This window comes from Tachypleus tridentatus, chromosome 4 (genome assembly GCF_004210375.1).
Source record: "Tachypleus tridentatus isolate NWPU-2018 chromosome 4, ASM421037v1, whole genome shotgun sequence".
Taxonomy (NCBI): Eukaryota; Metazoa; Arthropoda; class Merostomata; order Xiphosura; family Limulidae; genus Tachypleus; species Tachypleus tridentatus.
Window position 1 is genome coordinate 52,474,014 of NC_134828.1, and position 24,782 is coordinate 52,498,795.

At 35.0% G+C, this 24,782-nt stretch overlaps 1 protein-coding gene across 4 annotated transcripts in view; it reads right to left on the minus strand.

The window, feature by feature from the left end:
* The window catches only part of LOC143249136 (tyrosine-protein kinase CSK-like), a 62,839-nt gene that overhangs the window by 12,658 nt on the left and 25,399 nt on the right, over nt 1-24,782 (minus strand). For 3 of the 4 annotated variants that reach the window (XM_076498497.1, XM_076498496.1, XM_076498499.1), the window contains 4 exons: nt 11,357-11,576; nt 7,388-7,556; nt 2,965-3,067; nt 900-1,061 (listed from right to left, as the gene is read on the minus strand). In XM_076498497.1, coding sequence (XP_076354612.1) covers nt 900-1,061; nt 2,965-3,067; nt 7,388-7,556; nt 11,357-11,576 — 654 coding nt within the window. The remainder of the gene's footprint in view (nt 1-899; nt 1,062-2,964; nt 3,068-7,387; nt 7,557-11,356; nt 11,577-24,782) is intronic. The other variant, XM_076498500.1, reaches the window with a different exon arrangement.

Genomic DNA, 24,782 nt, shown 5'->3' on the forward strand with positions numbered 1-24,782 from the left:
ATATTCAAACAATCCATACAAAAAACAACCTATTATTTATTTAAAATAAAATATATTTGTTAGGTATAAATTGATCTTAACCAAGAATATCATTAGCAAAAAGCACAACTAGCCTGACAAAGGTAAAGGTGATGCCAGTTTGAAAATTAGGATCCTAGATCACCAATAGATCTTTATTAGTTTATGCAGTTTTTTTTTTAGTTTTTTTTATGGCCAGAAGCAGTGGTTATTTCAACATGCAAAATAAAGTATAAAACAAATATATTCATAGAATGAGTTCACGGTATATATAAAATGAAACTTCCTGATCAACAGTAATAAATAATTCTGAGACGAATGGAATTATCTCTAATGCTTTTCCAAAATGCTGTTATACAAAAAAGGCTTGAAATTTCACAACCAAAAAATTATGAATTTCTGTAAAAAATTTTTGAGCCAAAACTCCATACCATACTCAAGTTTTTACTAAGTTTCATGCAATTAGTCAAGTATTTCTAATTTTTAAAATAAGAAATAAAGGAATAAGTGGCATTCCTTCCATTATGGAGAAGGTTAAACCTTTAAAAATATTGGTAATAAAAACTAGATAATTTTATCTATTAACTACCATATCCATTATAATATTTTACATTATAACCATAAACTTACTTAAAAACTTGACAGTCTTAGTCTTAACAGTCTTAACTAAAAGTCTTAGTTTAACATTTTACCATAATAATAATAATAAAAACTAACAAATGTATATTGAAATATTAAACAGTAATTAAGTTAAAGGTTTGTAACTTGAAAATTAATTTTACATCAAGTATTTATTACAAGAAATACAAAGACTGAGTGTGCTTCAACAGATAAAAACAAGTTACTGTACTACTTCAAGACTAACTGTTGAATAAACTTACGCTGCAAATGCTATTTGATCTTTTTTAGAAACGTGCATCCTTCCTCTAGAGCGCAAATAATCTACCAATGAACCTTTAGCCATAAATTCTGTCAGAATATAGATAGATGGTCCATCAAAAACTACTCCAATAAGTTGCACCAAATTTGTATGCTGCAAGGTTCTGTAACAAGAAATATTTTTGGCTGAAGAACAAATGAAGCACATACAAATAAATATAAAAATAAATATACTTATTAAGAACTTAAAAAATAAATTATCTTCTTACAGTTGCCTGTTGAACATCATATGGAAAAAAATTATACAATAGCTTCAGAAGCTCTACTAATTCAATATATTTATCTCACAGCAACTGGATTAGCTCTTTCAGCATGAGCTCGGAGTTAGGAACTGACCTCACAACCATTTTGAGTTTGTTACAGATTTCATGCTATAACTGTTACATGAGTAATCATATTTTCACAACATTTTGCAGATTATCAGTAAATATGACAACACTTAAGATTTGCAGTTTTTTTTAAGTAATGTTTTTCATATGTCTTTTTCTTTTGAAATAGTAGCTATCCAATATGCAAAGTAATTTTGTTTATAAGAATTATTATTCTTATTACATAAGAATTAATTACAAATTCTTTTATGCATGAGAAACTTGTTAATTTCACTTGTGAAATCACCTTTATAACCTCCAGATAAGTTAAAGATAAACATCTGTTATTTTTAATCTACTGAATTTCTGTACAGGTTCTGTCAATTTGACTAATTTCATAATCACTACAAAAATTATGAAATAAAAGTTGTTTCTCTCATTCCAGAATGACTACAGGTGACAAGATGAAAACAAAAATGTTTAGTCTAAATAATTTAAATTTCATATTATATATTTATTATTTTTATTATATTGAGCTCTTCAGCCTTGCCTGTCTAACAATACAGATATTACAATGATACAGCACTCATACACTAATGTTACCATATCCAAGAATATAAAACTGGTCTTCACAAAGTGTCTGTAGTTTAGCAAATAAATAAGTATTGCAAACAATTATCTCTTCTAGTTACAAACTTTTGTACGGTTTGCTGCTTACTATAGGTGACTTATCAAATTTTACAGAATGGGAAATAATTTTTTTTAAGTTTATATACACACACACACATTTTAAAATCACCAAAATTACTATATCAAAACCAGAAGATTCCACCATAATTTATTGAGCTCAGTAACTAAGCTGTATTTGAGTCTAAAAACATGAAATTTCAAGCTCCTTTAAGTCTCACCTTACCATTTCAAATCTTGTATAAAAAAAAGAAAGTTTTACATCCATATGTATTTGAAAAGTAGAAGTAGATGTATGTAATCACTTTCAATAATGGAAAGTGGCTGGCATAGCCACAGTGTTTAAGTCTGTAAATATAGCAGTATTTCGGTAAATAGAAAAGACAGGAGGTTCTTATTTTATATCCTAGCTTGACAATATTGGTAACTTAAATTCCTTATTTGTAATAAAATACAGACTTTATATATGAATGTCACAATCATTTACAGTGACAACAGGGTTAAAGCAAAGACTACTGCAGTCTGAAATATATAAAATAGCTGTAAAACCTATGAAGGTATAATAAAATAATATTTCTATATAAATAAAAACTGTGTAATATCTGTTGTTTTCTCAGAAGCCCAAGGGGGGGGGGGTTAAGAGATACTATATAAATTGTCCAACTCATATCAACCATTAAAAAAGCTGAAACATCCACTCAAAATAATTGATTGCTTTCTTTTTTTTAACAGAACATTTTAACTTACTAATTTAGAAATGTTTTTTCCAGAATTTAAAATAAATCATGTTGTCTTGACTTTTACAATTTTTGTAAATATTAACATAGCTAAATTTGTAGGAAAAGTTTCTCATCATAAGAATAATAAAATAATGAATTTAAAAACAAAAAATACAACACACTACTATTTCCTTTTCCATACATTTGGATAAATAAAAAAGAAAGTTACTGAAACTACATGTTTTTAAAGGTAAAATACAGATTGAAGTTTACTCAATGTAAAACCAGCTTACGTCATTACTGATGCTTCTGCGAGGAACTTTTGGGCTGCTTTACTGCAGTCTTTCAAAATTTTTACAGCTACTTTTTGACCCCGTAATGTTCCTAATAACACATCTGAAAATGATGTATAAGAAACTATCTTAACATAATTATATCAGTATGTAAGTAATCTTTTGGAACAACAAAAATTGACTATTACCTATTTCATCAAAAATAAAAACACTAATCTTCAAACATCATTGTCTTGACTATAAAATGTTTGCTCAGATATATAAACATACAAAAAAATACAGCACTCAAAAATACAGTTTATTTAAGGAGATAAAGTACTGAATTCCCTCACTCGTCAACAGATTAATTTTCTACAGTATTATGTATTAAACAAATTTCACACCTATAAATATTCTACTTCAACTTTTATGTAGGATAAAGTAAATTTCTGACAAATATAAAGTAAAATCTCTTCACACTTCTCTAAAGTACACCAAGTAAAGTGAAATATTAGTTTGAGATTACAACTGGAATTATGGCCTAAACTACTGTTAACAGTGAGAGTATCCAAATGACGAAAACAATGGATTCTAATCTTTATAAGAAATTTAAGTATATTTAATTAGCTATACTGATAGCAATTTTGATTTTTAGTTTTACTGTAGCTACATAGCTCTTTCTTATAAGAAACAAATATTAATTACCACTGTTTTTTTTCCAGTTCTCCTGTTTTATGAGTAAGCCATACATATCATATATGCCAGCCTAGGTGCCACCTAGTTAATTCAAGCCGATGCAGTTTATTCAGGTACCTTAATGACTGTCAAAGTGACCTAGCAGGCTTCTAGTATTCAGAATAATAATAGTAACTCAGGGTCTGACACCAGTATTATTAACAAATGTAACTGGTTCTGATGGTGTTCTTAATGTTAAATCAACATCTTCATACTAATAATTATTCTAATCCTCATAAGTAGTTAAATAATGTTCTCAAAGAAACTGTATGAAACAATTCATTCACTAACTACCCTACAAACAAAATGTTTACATAATTGGGGTTTTAGGAATTACCCTGCAGCACTAAACATGTTGATTACCTGATTAGCTTTGCAATTTCTGAGAAGCAGAATGAATGGCTACTGGTCCTCTACCACAAATATTGCAATAAGCATGATTAATGTTTCTCAGCATGTGTGTTTTACTTTTGATGATGTGTTGGTCTGTAAAACCGTCTACCGAGCACCTCCAAAATACTTGGGTCAACAAAGGAAAGGCTCCCATGGAAAATTGTTTCTAAATACCTGAAGTCATTGCTAACTTTTATTGATTCCTTCTACTGTGGATAAACTAACACGCCAGCGCAATATGTGATTATTCTGGTTCTATAGAAACTGACGTATTTAAAACAGGGCCACCAACGTCGGAAACCCAAGAATATATATAACTAAACAACACTAACTTTGCAAGGCATACTTTCAAAGAATTTTGTGTACAGCCTACAGAATTTATATGATGTGAAAAATTAAATGGTTTAAGTACATTAGAATTAATACCTGAAAATACTGTTAGCAGCAAGGATACACAACTGACTAAATAATGAACTCCACTCTAATCCTTATAATTATGGATGTGAGAAAGGTAATTTAATCCTCCTCCTTCAGACTTAGTGGATTACACTGACCTCATAATCCCAAAGCGACCATCACAGTTTCCATACCACAACTCTTAACATGGTTTATAAATCTTTAAAAAAATTCAGATTTTTAGTGAAAATTATTAGACAAACATATTGTTGGTGTGAATATACTTTATAGCCAATATGAGAAAAACCTATATACTGAATAGGTAAAGTGAAGAAAAAGTGTTAGTAGTCACCAATCAAATATCTTGTTATACAGCCACAAAAGTAGCAGGTAAAATAAATAAGATTAGTATTCCTAAAGTTGTTTAATCTTGAAGTCTAAGTTCAAGGGAGATTCAGTTCAATCTACACTTTCATAAATGTCTCATTGGGCTATTCTTGTTTCAGACTTCCACTCCTCACCAGTAACCCTGAAAACAATTTAATCAGAGAAAGATAAGCTGGACCTATATCATATTAGAGAAAAGTATTAAACAAATTGCTACAAATATTCTTTATAGACACTATGAGAAAAACCTCTACATTGCATAAGTGGATAGTGTCCTGAGAATTTCTACTTCTAACCTATTCACATCTATTTCTAATATTTATTTTAGTTTTAGAGACTGAAGTAGAAACCTCCCAAACATAAAGCAATGAATCACCACTTCTGCCATTAGACTGATTACACAATGCTGTAATATGAAACCATTGATAGCAAACAAGCTAATGTTTTACAATTACCAGCTTTCCCACAGAGTTTACTGTAATCCTAAATCTGAGAGCACAGTGGGAAAGAATTTATCAACTTGCTTACAGTACGAACAAGAATTGTCCAAGCTAATAAAAATGCAAGAAAATGTTTATGATATGACTTTGTACAAAGTTCAAGCCAGTCCAATAAACTTGGTAAGTATTGGAATGATAGTTATCCTTCTAGATTGCTTAAATTTTAATGATATACGTATACAAAGTAAGAATTTGTGAATATTACTATTTACTCATTAATGCATAAAAATAGAAAAATAAAAATGTACAGAAAAACAATGTTACAATGTTATGAAACTGATCTGTACTCGCACACTGTACATGCTAAGCATTGCTGCAAGTCTTTATTCTTTCAAATGAAAGGAAAAAAACTAATTTTTTGTATTGTCCAAAGATGCATTTCAGAAAGACAAAAATTATGAAATTACTATACTGGTGCACATAAAATCATTGCAATTTATCTGACTTTCTACCTATGCTGCATGTAGATTAAAAAAAACTCACTTATTTAAATCAAAACTTATTCAGCAGACTTTAGCAGTAAATGTATGGCTTTCACCTTCAAGTTAAGATTATTAATGACACTTAGGTTTATGTATTTTGGAATATATTCTTTCTATCGTTTATTAACATCTGTTTAGTAGAAGCAGGAATGAATAGAGAAGAGATTTCAAAAGAATGTAAAAGTGGGGAATTATCTAGTAGAGTTGTTAAATATATTGATATCCCAAGCAAATCAATAAAGTGGGAGGTTCTTGTTTTATATTTTATCTTGTTAATGTCTGAAATTTGAGTTTCTAATTCATTATTCATTATAGATGTTGTATGGTAGTAAGAATAATAAATTATAAGCTCAACAATAAAATATGAGGACATGCTATGTGACACAAAAAGTACATTTAATTAATATTTTTTAATACTTCCTTTCAGATTAAGAAATTACAATATGCAATATTAAAATTTATATTATGAACTGTGTTTTGATGCCAATTTTATCTACATATGCTGAGAAGAAAGTTATTTATTAAATTCTGCAAATAACTGAAACATCGTGACATGAGCTTTATGACCAACCTGTAGCAAAAGAATTAATAACCTTTACTAATTGCTATATTTCTTTTTAGTTTCACTCCAAGTACATAGCTTGCTCTGACTGGACATTAATATTAATAAATTTCTTTTTCTTTTTCAGGAAAATAAATAAATTTTCTATCACTACGTTATGCTAAGCCTAATTTATTACCTTTAATTTTTAACTTAAAGATAACACATTTATTATTCAGTTTCTTCTAAGTTTTCCTTCAATATCTTTTCATTTACAGTCCCTTTTTAATGCAAAGACAAAGGACTTAAACTTTCCCCCACCCCAAAAAAATAAGATTGGATAACCACAGTTATGGCATTTATTGGAGCAAAGCTCCTAGGCTGTCTGCACCACAGTTATGGTAACATTATAGGCTAAAAATGATTCCAAGACTTGAATTTTTAGGACTGTATTTGTTCAACTTTTTCAATTAATTTTTCCGGTCTATGGAAAATGAATCCTCTAATGATCTAAACAAGTCTAATTCTGAGCATGAAAAAATCCTTTGAGGATTAACCACATTTAAAAATACAAGAATTGGGTTTGGCCCATCTAGAATCTAAGCATTTTCATACAAATCTAGATATGCTCTTATTTTCTTATCCCCAAGTTAGAACTGTCAAAATAATATAAGAAAGTAAAATGACAAAAATATTCATCAGGTATTTGTTTACTGAAAACTTTTACATAAGAATTTCTTAATAAATGAACATTATAACCATCCTTTTTTTTTTAAGCAGTGGTGTTTTCTGTATTTAGTAATTATTCAGTTACTTAAAAAAATGATATATAAAAACTCAGTAAAATAGTAAAATCACACAAAGCTTATCCTAAAAATTAACTTTTCATAGTGACATATATCTTCAGGGAAGCAAAATCAATTTACACATTTATAGCAAACACAAATTAATACATTTTACAATATTTGGCCTGATCAACTGTTGCCTGATCACAGTTAGCAAAGTCTTACCACCAAATTCACCCTTCCCTAACACTTCTCCTAGTTTTAGATCTTGTTTGTCAACTACCCAGCCAGCTTGTTCAAAGGCACTTGAGTCAACAGAAAACTCGAGTCCTCCTTCTTTGGGAACAGGTTTTCGGAGCTGTGTACACAGACCATCTGCATCCTTCTGATAATGCTGGTTAAATAGAGTAAAATTTATTATTCAAACACACACACAAAAGTTTTTCACGTAAAATCAATCTTGAGAGATTTTGATTAAAGCAACAACAGTCAAAATAAGGTGTTAATCACATATTGCAATACACCAAGAAACAGAAAAGAGCAGACTAGCATATATTTACAATGAATATCCTATCTGCTTCCAAAGCATTTAGCACCTATACTCAGTGTCTTGTCTTCTGTACAATTGAAAACATTTCCCATTTAAAAACTTATAAAGAAAATCTTGTCAAATTGCAGGTATAACATTCTCAAAATAATTATTTACTTAACCCTGTGAGTTTGGGTAGAGGTTAAGGTTTAGAGATGCATTCAAAATTTAGTTAAACAACTTTCTCATGAATGTATATCAATAAACTTGTAATAAAAACAGCTTGTAATCCATGTTTTAATACTATGTTTCAATTTCTTAATAGTGAAAGGAAATATTTAAATAAATTCTCAACCTTCACTTTTCTATCACAAAAACATTTGCTTTAAATTGGCAATTTTACATTTTCTTTCTACCTCTATGTTACCTTCCAAGTTTTGCATTACTTACAGTTGTAGTATAAATATAGCTAAGCCATGATGTAAATTTATAGCCTCCAATCTTCTTCTTTTATGAAGATATGAGCAAAGAAAGTCAAACCACACATTCCCATCATATCCTGTGTTTTGAAGAATGTCAGTGATTCTCTCTTATTTGCCATTGGATTATTCATAACAAATGAAAAAAAGCTTCCACTTTACTGAATTTGATATGAAGATATCTCAATCAAATGATAAGTTTTGAAATTTTCACCTCAGTTCTTTGTTTGCTATTGTTGAATTCATGTCAACAAGCTAACAGAATTTTTTAAAATTAATTTATACTTTAGTTAGAAAGCTAAGTAAATTACAGTAGTTTTAGAATATTTTATATGTTGCATTAGAACAGGTTGTGTTTTAAATTAAACACAAAATGAATAGAAAACATTTTTTTCAACACCAACACTAATAAAAAAATTAGTGTAAGGAATATCTATTTTACATTTTCAAATGTAAAAACGACAGGAGTTTACATGTAAGAAATAATTTCTTGTTCTTTATGCATATGTCTCTATTGATTGTTATAAAAGTAACTAAACAAATTTGCTCCAATATCACCCACAGATGGGTCATGATAGTCTTCTAGTAAGACCCACATGACCAACAGGTGAGTTGTGCTCTATTTTCTTTTTAAAGGGCCACAATGGCTATATATACTCTTCCTAAAAAAGTGTAAAATGATTAGCAGGACCCCAGAAAGTATCAGTAAAATAGCTCTGGGAGATGAAATAAATATCAAAATCAGTAATTTATCAAGTTAGGCAAAGTAATTTAAATTTTAAAAATTAATCAATATAGTATGAAGACACTGCAAGGCATGATATTGTAATTTGACTGTGCTTTCTACTAGCTTGATCCTTAATTTACAAAAAGCTTTCCCACTACAACAAAGTATTTTATGCACACACTGAAAGAGTCTAAGTGCAGCTGTAAAGCAACAAATGGATTGAAACAAAAACTGAAATGATTAGTTTTACCTGTAAGAATAATAGCATAATTGTCTGTTGCCATATGCAGTCATTCTAGAAAGAAAATGAGGTAATTTAGATTTATTTAAAAGTTCTAAACTTTTCAGTTTTCCCTATGTTGCTCCAGTCAGTGTTATGTAGAAAAAAAAAGAAATAAAATTTAAATTATTACTGAAAACATTTTTAATATTCAATTAGTTAATCTGACTCAATGATACTCTCATTAAATAAACTGTAATTTTTAGAAAACTACTTCATTAGAAATTTTGTTAGTAAAGAAAAAAGCACAGAAAATAGCTTATGTTGCTGTCACTTAGCAAAAACACCATTAACACTCATTATGGGCTTGGTATAATAAACAAGAGTTTGTTTACACATCTGCACACATTAAATATTTGCATTATAACTTTTGATTACTTCACAAACTCTGGTAGACTTAAGGATTACAATCATTCTGAACACAAAAACTCAGATTTTTTAATGAAATACTTTTACTTATGTTTGTTTGTGAAAATAGAGTTCATTACTAGTCTGAGTGCAAAGTGATTTCAGGTTATGATTAAAAACTATTCTTTGTCCCAAAATCTCAAATATTATTTGCATAATTTTAACACCGACTAAATATATTTTAAATGTTTGTTTTCTGTAAGGCTTTGTATTTTATGTTATTTTCTATACTCTAACTTTGTGGGGTCTGTCACTTGACCAACCTTGTAACCATAAAAAAAATTAAAAAATAAATATAAATTATGCTTTTTTTGTGTTAGAATGCCTACGTATTATGACCTTCCAGTCATGCTCACCTAACAACATTACATAACCTGCATTGATGCAATGCATGTGCACTCATGTTATGTATCCAGTAATAAAAAACTGACCTTTAGTCTTCCCCATCTTGGCTGTGTTTTAATGAACTAGTATTTTCTATTATACAGTCATATATATTATTATACATTACATACGTGTATATAGATTATTAATATTTAGAAATAAATAAAATTTATTTTTCTTAAAATATAGAACAATAAATCAAGAAGTAAAGCAAACTTTTTTTTTCCGATGACCTTTGTACTTGGTTGTTTCTGGATATGGGTCGCGAAGCCTTTTAAAATTTCACACGTAGAGGATATCGAAAAAATTATTTTTTTAGGTTTTATACACACACACACAAAATTGAATAATTAAAAAATCATAACTACATTTATACCATAGAATTCAATTATAATTTAAGATTTTAGCTTTTAAAAAATATGACACTTTGAACACATGAAAGACAAAACCTAACCCCTTGAAATCATGGATAAAAAGAATGCAGTAGCCTTTTCACAGAATTAAATGGCTGATAAAACCACTCTAGGGACATTCTAAGCTGTTGATTGGTTATTCATATGTCAAAAGTGTATAAAAGATTGTTTGATTCAACACAAACTATATCTTAGCAAAATAAAAAGATCTGACATTCTTATTTTCTATTCTACTTTGATAACATTAGTAATCTGAGTCCCTAACTTGTATAAAACTATACATTTGATATTCTGACATCACAAACACCTAATTTTAAACAGTGCTGCATTAACATATCATGTGACTTACTAAAATTTATATTTGGATGTGCTCTTTTGATATTTACATTTAAATTATGAAATTAACTCATATGTAATATTAAAGCTTGAATTATAATCTACAATTTGGTACCAAACTTATTAACAAATTATGAAAAAGTAGTTTAATAAACTTTTGAATGCAAGTAAACAAATGCTATTACATGGCCTTTAACCCACGACCTGTACCAAAAGGGTTAATGTACTACACTTTTATCTCCATGTTTCACCACATTAAAAATTAACATTGCCACTTCTAAAATAACCAAATAATACATGCTTTAAATAATAACATTAGGTAGCCTTCATTCTTGTACTTTGTCAAATGATACAAAATACCAAAGACTAGCACTGAAAATTTAGAAACTTGAAAGCACATTGTTTGGATTATTGCACAATAAAAATGTAAAACAGCAAGTATGCTAATCAATGTATGTTTATTTTGTCATTATATCTTTAAATGATAGATAGACAAAGTTGTACTTGCATGCCTAATGTTAGAATTATGTATTTACTTTACTTTATGGGTATTGTACCAATACCCATCAATTATTTCAACCAGTCTTAAATTAGGATTTTATTAAAATATATATTTATAAGCATAACATTTCTGTTACCTCTACTAGCTTGGACAAGTTTTCAAAATATTCTTCTTCATCAATAGTGAGTCTGTTGTCTGTGTAGATAACCCTGTAATGTTCCACTTTACTCTTGTAACACACACACAAAGTGTAATCACCCGGAAAGTTTGTACTCTCCCGAACTAAAAACAATCCATCATCACCTGCTCGGAGCAAATCCTCTGCTTTTTCTCGTGTTATTTTTCCATGAAACCATCTGTTTCAAAAGATCAAACAGCCAATTTTTAATACACAATTACCTACTTAAATCACTAATGCTTCTACAGATATGTTATTCATCATTAATTTGATTATACCCTGTAAGGCTGAAACTACTATTTTTCTTTTTTAATATTTTCTTTTCTTATATTTTCAAAATACATAGGAATGAATACATTATACTAAAATGATTTTGGAGTTTAATTATATCATTACAATTTATGTTACCATGCCCATCATGTCTGTCTAACAGCCATGCCTCTTAGCAATAGCCTTGCAGTATAATTTTTCCACTGTATAGTCTCCATCATTAGTAGACCAAAGTACACCACCCCTTTATTCTGCTTTATATAATTCCCTTACTATATGAAAGTAGCATTTAACAATGCCCATTTCATCAGTTTGATCACATAGAAATTGAAAGGCAGTACATCTGGAGACTTCAGGGGTGTGTCTCTGTATGGAATATCATGAATACTCATTACATTCTCCAGCTTCTTGAAGTATGTTAACACATGAATTGTAGGTTGCCTTATCTTAGTTACTCGCACCTTGTTGGCTTAATTTCTATGGAAAGTCAGCATTTCTGTATGGTACGTAGTTCTACAATAGTAGTCTCATAGTAAAAGGAGGAATTCACCTTGACATTTGTATCCAATCTCCAAATACTTAACTTGCCACTGGATCATTATTCAGGGATAATCATGAACCATTTTAAAAAGCATCACAAATGCTGTGAACTACTTCACTATTTTTTCCACAGGATGAATAGTAGAAAATGGCAAAAAATTGTTACATTTATGAAGATACACATATGCTTCATTGAGCATCTGTAAATAAGCTGCAGTGTCGGTGAGCTTATTCCCACAAATACCAACATGGCCCTGTATCCAAAAAAACTAAACAGAAGTGGATGTTAAAGAGAAATGGGCCAGTCAGTTTTGAATATTGGCGAGAACATAGCGTGAACCAACATGAAGCAATTCCAGGGCCAGTAGACAACTAAGCGAGTGAGTATAAATTGTGCAGTTCGAGTACTGCTTACCTTCTATATGATCCAGGGCAAGAGAAATGGCATATAGTTCAGCAGTGAACACAGAAGCTGTAGAGGGGATTCTGCACACAACCACCGAACCACAACAAACCATGGCAGAGCCCACACAGTCACCTGATTTCAAACCATTCGTATAAATAGGAATGGAAGGATGGTTCAAAAGATGTTCAGCAAATAGCAGACAGTATATAAAGAGTGTTTCTTTTCTCAGATGACTTAAAGATAGGTCACAATTTGGGAATGTAAGAAGCCATGGAGGGATGAGCTGACCAGTGGATACAGACCCAATTCATATAACTGCACCTGAATTCGAAGGCAAAAAGAAGCAATGGCAAACAGTCTGGTCTGAAAAAGTGTGGCCCATCGAGAAAGGAAAACACAACCCCAGGTGGAATGCTTTGGTAAGGAACAAAGTTTCATAAGCATATAGTAAAGACAGTTGCAAATGGCAGAGGTGCAAAGAAGGTTCATGAAACTATGTATAAGCTCTGAACTGGGGAAGTGCAGAAAGATCCAGTTCAGACCCAACGTCCTAGATGATGAATAGGGTCTAGCCATAGACCAGTGATCAATAGTAGAGTTTCGCTCAAATAAGAGCACGATATATCCTTAGCATAGAATGTCAATCTGCTCTCCAAATGGTGGAAGAGAGGGCAAAGAGGATGTTCAGTGCTGTTGTACATTTGACCCGTAGCTGTTTAATGTGTGGCATAAAGGTCAACTTACAGTCAAAGATAAGATTAAAAAATTTTGTATCAGGTACTACAGGCAGCACAACTTCACCAATACAAAGTTCAGGATCAGGGTGAATACCCCATTGGCAGCAAAAGTGCATGCAAACAGTTTTGGAGAGAGAGAAGGTAAAGCAGTTTGCTGTAGTCCACTTCATTAAACAATTGAGAGCATTCTGTAGCTGCTGCTCAATATACCTCATGTTCAACGACTGACATGAGATGTGAAAGTCGTTGACATAGACCCCGTTTGCAACAGTGAGAGGGAGTTATTCAGTGATGGCATTAATTTTTATACTGAAAAGTGTGACACTCAGAACACAGCCCTGAGGAACTCCAAGTTCCTGAAGAAAAGAACAGGAAAGTGTCGAACCCACACAAACTCGGAATCTCCTGTCCATTAAAATATTTTTTAATAAAATTGGGCAAATGGCAACGTAACCAATATACATGGAAGTCTAGCAATATGCCATACCTCCATGTTGTATCATAAGCCCTCTCAATGTTAAAGAATATCAATACAAGATGTTCTTGTTTGAGAAAGGCTTCCATGATTGACATTTCAAGTTGAATCAGGTGGTTCACGGTGGAGCTCTGTTGTCGGAACCCACATCGAGTGAGCGAGAGGAGGTTGTTTGATTCAAAAAAACCAAACAAGTCTAGCATTAACCATCCTCTCTATGGTCTTATAGATACAGCTCTTCAAAGCAACTGGACAATAGTTTGAAGGAATCTTGAGATCCTTCCCAGGCTTGGAGAAAGATAGGACAATAGCCTGGCACCAGGCAGCAGGAAAAACATTCTCTTGCCAGATCTGGTTAAAAACAAATCAGAAGGATAGCAAGGAAACCAGGAGATAGATGGCGCAGTATCTCATACTGTATATCATCAGGTCCAACCGATGTACTGCCAGACCAATGAGAGGCTACTTTGAGTTCCCCCAGTGTAAAGGGACAATTATAGCCATAAAGACAATCAGCTTGAAATAAAAGATGTGATTGCTCTGCCCGAGTCTTGATGGCTAAGAAGGTGGAAGAAGAGGCAGAAGTGCTAGATACCTGGCAAAAGCTTTCACTGAGAGTATCGGCAATGCTCTGGGTATCAGCCATTTCCTGGCTATCAGAGAGCAAGATCGAGATGGGGACAGAGTTATATTGCCCACTGACCTTTTGAATCTTGTCCCATATGTCTTTGGAACTGGTGATAAAAGATATGCTGGTTATGAGCTTAATCCAAGATTCCTTCTAGCTTTGATGTCATACCCATTGAGGATGTTCATGAGCCCACTGGAAAGCAATGCAGTTCGAGAGTGTGGGATATCTGCGGAAAGTATCTCAGGCTCGTTTTTGAGCCTTCTGTGACATGTGGCAAGCAGGATTCCACCATGTACGAGGATATAGTGGAAAACATGTCTAGGTTTTAGGAATACATTGAGCAGTTACTTGTACAATACAGTCAATTACTGCTGCCACACAGTTGTCTACTGATGGCTTACAGACAATGGCAGAATCAAGTTCTTCCAAAGCAGTGAAAGAGAGCCAGGTTGCCTGATCCAGCTTCCACCAGGGCATGCAGGTCAGGTGGCATTGACCATGGCCAGTCTCTCTCAAGATTATAGGAAAATGATCACTGCCTTGTGGATTATTGTCAAACCTCCATGAAAAGTGGGAAAATAATGAAGGGGAGCAAATTGAGAGATCAATAGCAGTAAAGGACTGACTGGAAATTAAGTAGAAGAACCAGTATTGAAAAGAGAAAGGTTGTGATCAGAGAGCATACGCTCTACAGAGCAACCTATCCTATCAATACCAGCACTACCCCAGAGGAGATGATGTCCATTAAAGTCCCCAAGGATGAAAAAGGGAGATGGCAACTATTCAATGAGAGCATCAATGTCTGATTGATCATATGTCTCTCCAGGTGACAGACAGAGAGAACAAACAGTGATGGTATGACCCAAGGAAAACAAATGGCTACGACTTCCAAGGGTGTGTCTAGTGGCAAAGACAGGGTGGGTACATGCTGATCAACCAACAGTGCCACCCCTCCATGCACTTGTCCATCACACAGCCTGTCATTTCTGTATAAAAAAAACTGCAGAAAGATGACTGTATTGGCAATTTCAGAAATGTTTCCTGTAAGGATAGACAAACAGGATGGTAGGAATCAAGCAGTGTTTTGATGTCATCCAGATTAGAACGTAAACCTCGACAGTTCCATTGTGTCATGATGGCCATTTTTTATTTATCTGTAGACGAATTGGGCAGAGAACCCTTCTGTTTATGGCCATGTCTTTTTTCCTTATTTGAGGGAGGTCTATCGACCTCCATACATTCTGCCCTGGGTCGATTGGGCAGGTCTTTGCAGTTGGAAGGGGACTCCAAAGACTCAGGACATAAAAGAATGATTGTTTTTCATCTTTGGGTGAGAGAATAAGATGGATTCAAGGAAATTGCTGTACCTGGAATCAAAGGATGTGGATCTTGGGGTTTGGTGGAATGTATATAAGGAACAGAGATAGATGTCAAAGTTGATTCATCAACTTTTTTAACCATGGAGGTCAAAAGACTTTTCATTTGTTTGGAAAATAATTCTTTAGGAGACACAGAGAGATCTGTCTGGACACCCTCAGTAGCTGTGGAACAAAGTGCTGTAGCATATGTCCGAGATAAGGTGATGGACAGCAATTTTCGAGCCTCAGGATAGGTAATGTTATGTTTTTAAACGTTGCACCTCTTTTTCTTCCAACCATTTACGGCAAGAACAAAAGTAGGACGAGTGAAAGCCATTGCAATTGATGCAATGAGGGTCCATTTCACATTCACAGGCATCATGATCATTGCCACTGGAACGAGCACACATCAAGGAGCCACGACATGACATCTTCAAGTGACCAAACCGTTGACACTGGAAACATCGGAGAGGGTTTGGAATGTATGGCCATACTCTGCAATTAAGATAACCTGCCTTGATGTTGGCAGGTGGACATGGTGACGTAAATGTGATAATGAGGACATTAGTCAGCACCATAATTCCATCTTTGCGATTGGAGATCCTCCTCACTGCAGAAACTCCTTGGGTGGAGAAACCAGTGAGAATCTCCGACTCTGGAATGTTCTTCATATCCCTCCAACAATAGCTTCTTGTGATGAACTGAAAGTAGCATGAGGAGTAACCTCAATAGGTATATCCCCAATTGCCTTTGAATGTAAGAGGAGTTCACTGTTTCCACCAATATGTTACCAGATCTAAGCTTTTTTTACTGACTTTGGAGAGCCAGCAAGTCCCTATAGTCCCTTCTGAATGAAAAAGTGCAATATAAGAAAATAAGGTACAACAGGTGGTACGGATGGTGAGGATTGCTGCTCAGAATCTTCAAGATGTGGTCGTTTACCTATAGACTGTTTTTTCACTATTTTATTAAAATTTTTAATTGGAGTATCCATAATAAAGACAGGGAAATTTTGGTGCCCACTGACCCCACCCACCATGGAGCCCTACGAGGGGACGCACTACAATGTCAAACAAAAACATTGCAGCAACGCCAGGGTTTCGTGAGCACTATACCCAAACACCAGCATTAGATATACTGTCCTAAAACCTGTTGAAAACATCCAACACTGGTACTTGGTTGACCCTAGCCCGAGTGGACCAGCCAATTGACCCCAAGGTCGCCCGTCTACAGGAATTTAAGGCCAAAGTGATGTGTTTGGGTTGGATCCCTTAACCACCAGGACCTTCTCCTCCCCTTCATGGGTTGCCATGCATGGCAAACACATGGGTGGATGTTTAGATCCCAGAGGAGGAAACAAAGAACAGAACCTTCCCTGGGAGGTCCCCTCACCATGTGTAGGAATCCACACTGAGAGGCTTTTGTCTGAAACACACATACAGTTTATACCATTGACTAATGTGTTCTTGGATTTTTTGCTTCTTACAAGACATCACATCTTGCTTACTTCATGCACAAGATGTCTTTTTTCATATCTCTTTTTTGGATTGTACTGATCCCTCATGTTACCCCACAGTCCTTTGCTTTCCAATGCCACTGAATGCAAAAGATATCTCCTTTTTCAAAATTTTAAATTCCCAATCCAAACATGTCTTTATGATCTAAGAGCATGAATAATTAGTGAAACCACACTACTTATGAAATATATAATGTTATAATGTAGTTTCAATACTGATATTCCATCACAACTTTACATCTGGTGTGATTTCATAGGAGTCGCTGATCTGCACTTTGAAAAATTTTTAATATAAATACACAACCATCTGTATACATTTCACATAAAACTAAATCAATATTGTTTCTGCATTGTTGTAAAACAAACTTCAATATTTACTTTAAATTCTTGGGTTTTACTACAGGGTCCAGATTAGGGTTTTACTTGAGCATACTTTGTCACTGTAATTCTACGATATTTATAATTTACAAATTCAATACAGATGTAAGAGATACCTTAAGTTATAAAGAAAAACAGTAAATTCCATAAAATTTCTGATATCTGCATGAAAATGAAATTATCAATGATATATGCACACATATTCTCATATTCCATTAGAAGTTTAAGCTTTAGTACTTAAAATATCAAATTTTTCAAAGCAAAAACATGAATTTGGATGAAAGTTAGAATTGTTCTTATGCATAATTATGAAGGCAAAAATTACACACTGCCAAAAGAAAACTTCAGTATTTGGTGTGTTTGGCCTTAATTCTTAACACACTACAGAAATCAAATGTTAAATCTAATCACTTATTAAGAAAACTTAATGTTTTCTAACACTTTTTCAGGGTTTCAGAAAACCTAAAGTCCTGAAAAGTGAAAGAACTTCCTGTGAATAATGAAAACAAGAACAAATGCTGGTGACCAGGCATTCCACAATCTACAGGGAAAAAGGTAGAGGCTGAGTCTAGCTGAGACTAGAGTTAAATAAAATACCCAGATGAAAAAAATATTTTGCTGGCATAAAAGAAAAGACTTGAAATTCTAAACAAATCATCCCAAATAAGCAGGTATGAAAAGATAATGTATTCCAAGAATGGGCTGAAAGAAGCCAATTCATGAAAAAATTAAAATTTCAGCCCCTGGTCTTAAAAGTAGTGAGAAAAGGCCCTAATAATTTAATTTAATATATAATGAGCTGATACTATGCCAAATGCAAAAGCATAAAAATGGAAAAAACTAGTTCAGGTGGAGAAAATATAGAAAACTTGTGATATACAGAGCAATCAGGGACATGTAGAAAGACACTCAACACTTCAGCTTTGATCACTCACCAATAAGGTGACAAAGACCACACAAAAAAATATTTTCCACCTAGAACCTTGGATTGCCAAGATATCAGTTGAGAGACAATAGGTGTGTTGCCAAAGGTAAGTCCCTGGTCTACGTGGGGACCATAAAGAAACAAGAATATAATCCTGGAGAAGGAATTTATATTCTCTGGAATGGAATTTTTTGGCCAAAAAAATATGAATCCACATTCTCCAGACACTAAAATTGAAGAGTACTGGAGGTAAGAGAAAGAAACAAAAAATGGAGAGAAAAAACATGGATGAGGACTCAAAACATCCATCTGTTGGTAGAAAACTGTGGCCAAAGGTTGACAAAACAAGACAGACAGGCACTTACTGGGCCCAACCTAACAGACAATCATTGAAAAATTGTATGATGAACCTGACAATGGGTAGCAAGAAGATGGAAAGAGAAAGGTTTGAAAGCCAAAATTGGAAGGGTAGAGGAAGACTGACCTGGTCAAGAAGCAGAATTTGGCAGGAAAACAAGAAACCAAATACGATAAAGAGGACTGATGCCAGGATTCTTTATCCCAGGGTTTGCAGTTAATTTAAAACACCATTCAAGAAAGCAAAGAAAGGGAGCACAATGAAGATCACAAAGATGAGAATAAAGTAGGAATACGAAGTTAGGAGTGCATTCCAACCCAACAGCAAAGGCCAAGTAAGTAGAAAGAGTGCAGAATAAATGATACAGGATATTATAGTAAAGAGAAGGAAATGAACCTCTCCCCCCCAAAAAAAAAAAAAAACAAAAAATGCTGAAGCATGATGAAATGCTTCAGACATATGGTGTAGGAAAGATAAGTAATATGAAATGGCAGTGAGAAAAAGAGGAAGTGAGATACTTCCAAGTATTAGTTTCATGCAATAAAGAAAGGAACAAATCTGAGAGATAATATTCTGAAACAGTTTAATGTTGAGGACTGTCCTCGCCCATTATTGCTGTATTCAAAGCAAATCCAAGAGGAGGCAACAGTCAAATTTGTCTTCCTGATGATGAGGAATGCACTTGCATCTCAAAATGGCTGGTATGGGTTGATTGATTGATTGATTTAGTGTTTAATGGCACAAAGCAGCGAGGATATCTGCGCCAGACATTCAGTAAAAATGTAAAAAAATAAATAAATAAATAAATGTAGTAATAGACATAAATGGAAATGAAGGTAAAACAAAAAAGTATAAAACCAATGTTGACACCTAGTCTACAATGTTAAGATAGAAGGCAGAGTATAAGAAGTTGTAAGGTATTTATTCTAGCAAAAAGGTAATGATCATAACCCACCAGGAAGACTAACAGGTAAGTTCAAGAACCACCGTCAATCACCTGAAGTTGGCCTTTCCAGTCCTGGTTCCGGGTTATGTGTCATAGCAGCTATTATCAAAATGTAAAAGAATAAAAGTTTTAAAAGACACTCCGCAAAATCGTAATAATGAGTAGCCAAATGTCCAGTAAAAAGATAAAGTCAAGTGAATGGAGTAAAATTTGTAAAAGTAAATGAAGGTAAAAACAAAACAGCAATTAAAACAGAAAATGGTGTAAAAACCAACGGTGACATCCAGTCTTCAAAGTTGTAATATATTTACTCTAGCAAATAGGTAATAATCATAACCCACCAGGAAGACTAACAGGTAAGTCTAAAAACCACCGTCAGTCACCTGAAGTTGGTCTTTCCAGTCCTGGTTCTGGGTTATGAGTCAATATGGCCAGTACTAAAAAGTTTAGTAAAAGTGTGAAATGATATACAGCAAAAGTATAATAACAACTCGCCAGGACGACTAACGAGTAGTTCAAACGGATAGTTCAAACAGTAGCGTTAGTCACCTGAAGTTGGCCTTTCCAGTCCTGGTGTCGAGTTATTTAATGTTCTGGCCATTGTCCAATGTCAAATTGAAGGAGAGAGATTAAAACTGTAAAAAAGGAACCACAATTAAAAAGGTGTAATGAATAAATATGCAACACTTAAATGAGATTAAAAAGATTAATGGCCATTAAAAAATTAAAAACATTATCAAGGTGGACAGAGTCACCATCACCAATAACTCTGTCCAATGTTACAGACTGACCCTGGGAAAAATATGTTTAAAATATTGCCGTCGTTGAGAATTGTAACGATGGCAAGAAAGTAAAACGTGGCTGATAGTGATTTGAGTGTTACACAAACTACACATTGGTGCATCAGTTCCAGATAAAATAAAATGATGAGTTAAAAAACTGTGACCAATGCGTAGCTTGGGTGAGAACAACTTCCTCCTTCCGAACTTTACAAAAGCTAGATGGCCAAAGTCCAATTTTGGGTTTGATTTGAAAAAGTTTGTTGTCACGTTGCTCACTCCAAGTGGACTGCCAGCTGGCACAGAGCCGAGCCTTGAAGACAACACTATAGTCCATGTACGGAATGAGCATAGGAGTGATGGTGCTGAAGCAGACATATTTAGCTGCCATGTCTGCAAGCTCGTTCCCGAGAATACCAACATGGCCTGGTATCCAGAAAAACTGGATTGAAGTAGCTGCTAATGAGAAATGGGGCAGTCGGTTTCGAATATCAGCGAGAATAGGATGTGAGCTAATGTGTAGCGATTCCAAGGCAAGTAGAGAACTAAGCGAATTAGTATAAATAGTGCAGTTGGAGTACTGCTCAGCTGCAATATGATCCAGGGCAAGAGATATGGCATACAGTTCAGCAGTGAACACAGAAGCTGTAGAAGGGATTCTGCGCACAACTACTGACCCATAGCAAACCATAGCAAAGCCCACTGAATTACCTGATTTGGAACCATCTGTATAAATGGGAACTGAATGATTGTTTGAAAGATATTCATTGAATAAAAGACGGTACTTCTAATCTGGAGTATCTGCCTTTTTTAGGTGACTGAAAGAAAGGTCACATTTGGGGGCTGTAATAAGCCATGGTGGGATGGACCAACCTGTGGAATCTGCAATGTTATCCAAGGACAGACCCAATTGCCCACCGAGGAAGGAAAACACATTTCCAGGTGGGATGCTTTGGTAAGGAATGAAGTTTCGAAGTATATTGTAAAGATAGTTGCAAATGGCGAAGGTGTAGAGAAGGTTCATGAGATTCAATGTATATACTTTGAACTGGAGAGGTACGGAAAGCCCCAGTGCAGAGTCAAAGTCCTTGGTGATGAATGGGGTCCAGCATTTTGAGGCCGAGGGTCTGGCAGAGCCATAGACCATTGATCCATAATCGAGTTTCGATCTAATAAGAGCACGATATACCTTTAACATTGAACAGCGATCTGCCCCCCAACTGGTAGAAGAGAGAACACGGAGGATGTTCAGTGCTCTTGTGCATTTGACCCGAAGCTGCTTTAAGTGTGGTATAAAGGTCAGTTTACGATCAAAGATAAGCCCCAAAAACTTGGTCTCCGGGACCACTGGTAGCAAAACTTCACCGATATGAAGTTCAGGATCAGGGTGAATACCCTGTCGACGGCGAAAGTGCATGCATACAGTTTTAGAGAGAGAGAAATTAAAGGTTCGCCAGACTCCACTTCCATACACAATTGAGGGTGGTTTGTAGTTGCCGCTCAATATATCTCATGTTTGACGACTGACATGAGATGTAAAAGTCGTCGACATACAGCCCATTCGCAACAGTGAGAGGGGATTTATCTTTATACTGAAGAGTGTAACACTCAATACACAGCCTTGAGGGACTCCAAGTTCTTGTACAAAAGAACGGGAAAGTGTCGAACCCACACGAACTTGGAATCTCCTGTCCATTAAAAAAATTTTAATAAACATGGGTAGATGGCCACGTATCCCATATGTATGGAGGTCTCGCAAAACGCCATACCTCCATGTTGTGTCGTAAGCCTTCTCTATGTCAAAGAATATTGATACAAGATGTTGGCAGTTGAGAAAGGCTTCTCTGATAGATGTTTCAAGACAAGTTAGGTGGTCTGTGGTGGAGTGCTGTCGACGGAACCCACACTGGGTGGGCGAGAGGAGGTTGTTTGATTCAAAAAAACCAAACAAGTCTAGCATTAACCATTCTCTCTATGGTCTTACAGAGACAGCTCGTCAAAGCAACTGGACAATAGTTTGAAGGAATCTTGGGATCCTTCCCAGGCTTGGAGAAAGATAGGACAATAGCCTGGCGCCAGGCATCAGGAAAAACATTCTCCTGCCAGATCCGGTTGAAAACAATCAGAAGGACATCAAGAGAAGCAGGAGATAGACGGTGCAGCATGTCATAATGAATATCATCAGGTCCAACAGACGTACTGGCAGACCGATGAAATGCCATTTTTAGTTCCACCAGGGTAAAGGGACAATTATAGTCAAAGAAACAGTCAGTTCGAAAGGAAAGAGGTGATAGCTCTGCCCGAGTCTTGATGGCCAGGAAGGTGGAGAAACAAGCAGAAGTGCTAGATACCCGGCAAAAGCTTTCACCTAGTGTTAGCGATGTTCCGAACATCGGTCACCTCCTGACCATCAGAGAGTAAGATCGAGAGGGGGATAGAATTGTAGTGTCCATTAACCTTTCGAATCCTGTCCCATATGATCTTGGAACTGGTGGTAGAAGATATGCTGGTTGTGAACTAAATCCAAGATTCCTTCTGGCTTTGACGTCTTACCCGCTTAGCATGCGCACGGGCCCGTTGGAAAGCAACCCGGTTTGAAAATGTGGGATATCTACGAAAAGTATCCCAGGCCCGCTTTTGAGCCTTCCATGCTAAGTGGCAAGCAGGATACCACCACGGACGAGGATATTGTGGAAAACGTGTCAAGGTTTTAGGAATACACTGAGCAGCTGCATGTGTAATACAGTCAGTTACCGCTGCTACACGGTCGTCTATTGATGGCTGATTTACGATGGCAGGATCAAGTTCTGCGAGAGCAGTGAAAGTGGACTAGTCTGCCTGATCCAGCTTCCACCGGGGCACACGAGTAGGGTGGCATCGACCACGACCAGTCTCTCTCAAAAGGATCGGAAAATGATCACTGCCTAGTGGATTACTGTCAACCCTCCATGAAAAATGGGAGAATAATGGAGGGAAGCAAACTGAGAGATCAATAGCAGTAAAGGACTGACTAGGTGCATGAAAGTAAGTGGAAGAACCAGTATTGAAAAGAGAAAGATTGTGATCAGAGAGCATCCACTCTACAGATCGGCCCCTCCCATCAATAATAGCACTTCCCCAGAGGGGATGATGTCCATTAAAATCCCCTAGGATTAGAAATGGAGATGGCAACTGTTCAACGAGAGCATCAAGATCTGATTGATCGTATGTCTCTCCAGGGTACAGGTACAGAGAACAAACAGTGATGGTATGACCCAAGGAAACACGGATGGCTACAGCCTCCAAGGGTGTGTTGAGTGACAAAGACAGGGTGGGCACGTGTTGATCAACCAACAGTGCCACCCCTCCATGTACTCGACCATCACACAACCTGTCATTTCTGTACAGAGAAAACTGCCGAATAAAGACAGTATCAGCAGTTTTGAGAAATGTTTCTTGTAAAGAAAGACAAACAGGATGGTAGGAAGCAATCAGCATTTTGATATCATCCAGATTATAACGTAAACCTCGACAGTTCCATTGTATCAAGGTGGCCATTTTTAAGAACGGGTAGGTGAAGTGGCTGGAGAACCCTTCGGTTTACGACCACGTCTTTTTTCTTTACTGTCTTTAGTCAGAGGAGGTCTATCAACCTCCATGGATCCTGCTCTGGGTCGACTGGGCAGGTTTTTGTTATTGGAAGGGGAATTCAGTGACTGAGGACGCAAACGAATAATTGTTTTGTCTCTTGTGGTGGGAGAAAAAGATGTATCAGAAGAAATGCCTGTATTTGAAACTGAAGGACGTGGATCTTGAGGTTTGTTGGAAGGTATGGGAGGAACAGAGATGGGTGTGGAAGTCGATTCATCAACCTTTTTACCACGGAGGTCAAAAGGCTTTTCATTTGTTTTGAAAACGATTCTCTTAGAGGCACAGAGAGATCTGTCTGCACTCCCACTGTAGTTGTGGAATGAAGTGCAGCAGCAAATGTCCGAGATGGAGTTGTGGACAGCAATTTCCGAGCCTCAGGAAAACTAATGTAATGTGTCGTTTTCAAACACTGCACCTCTTTTTCCTCCAACCATT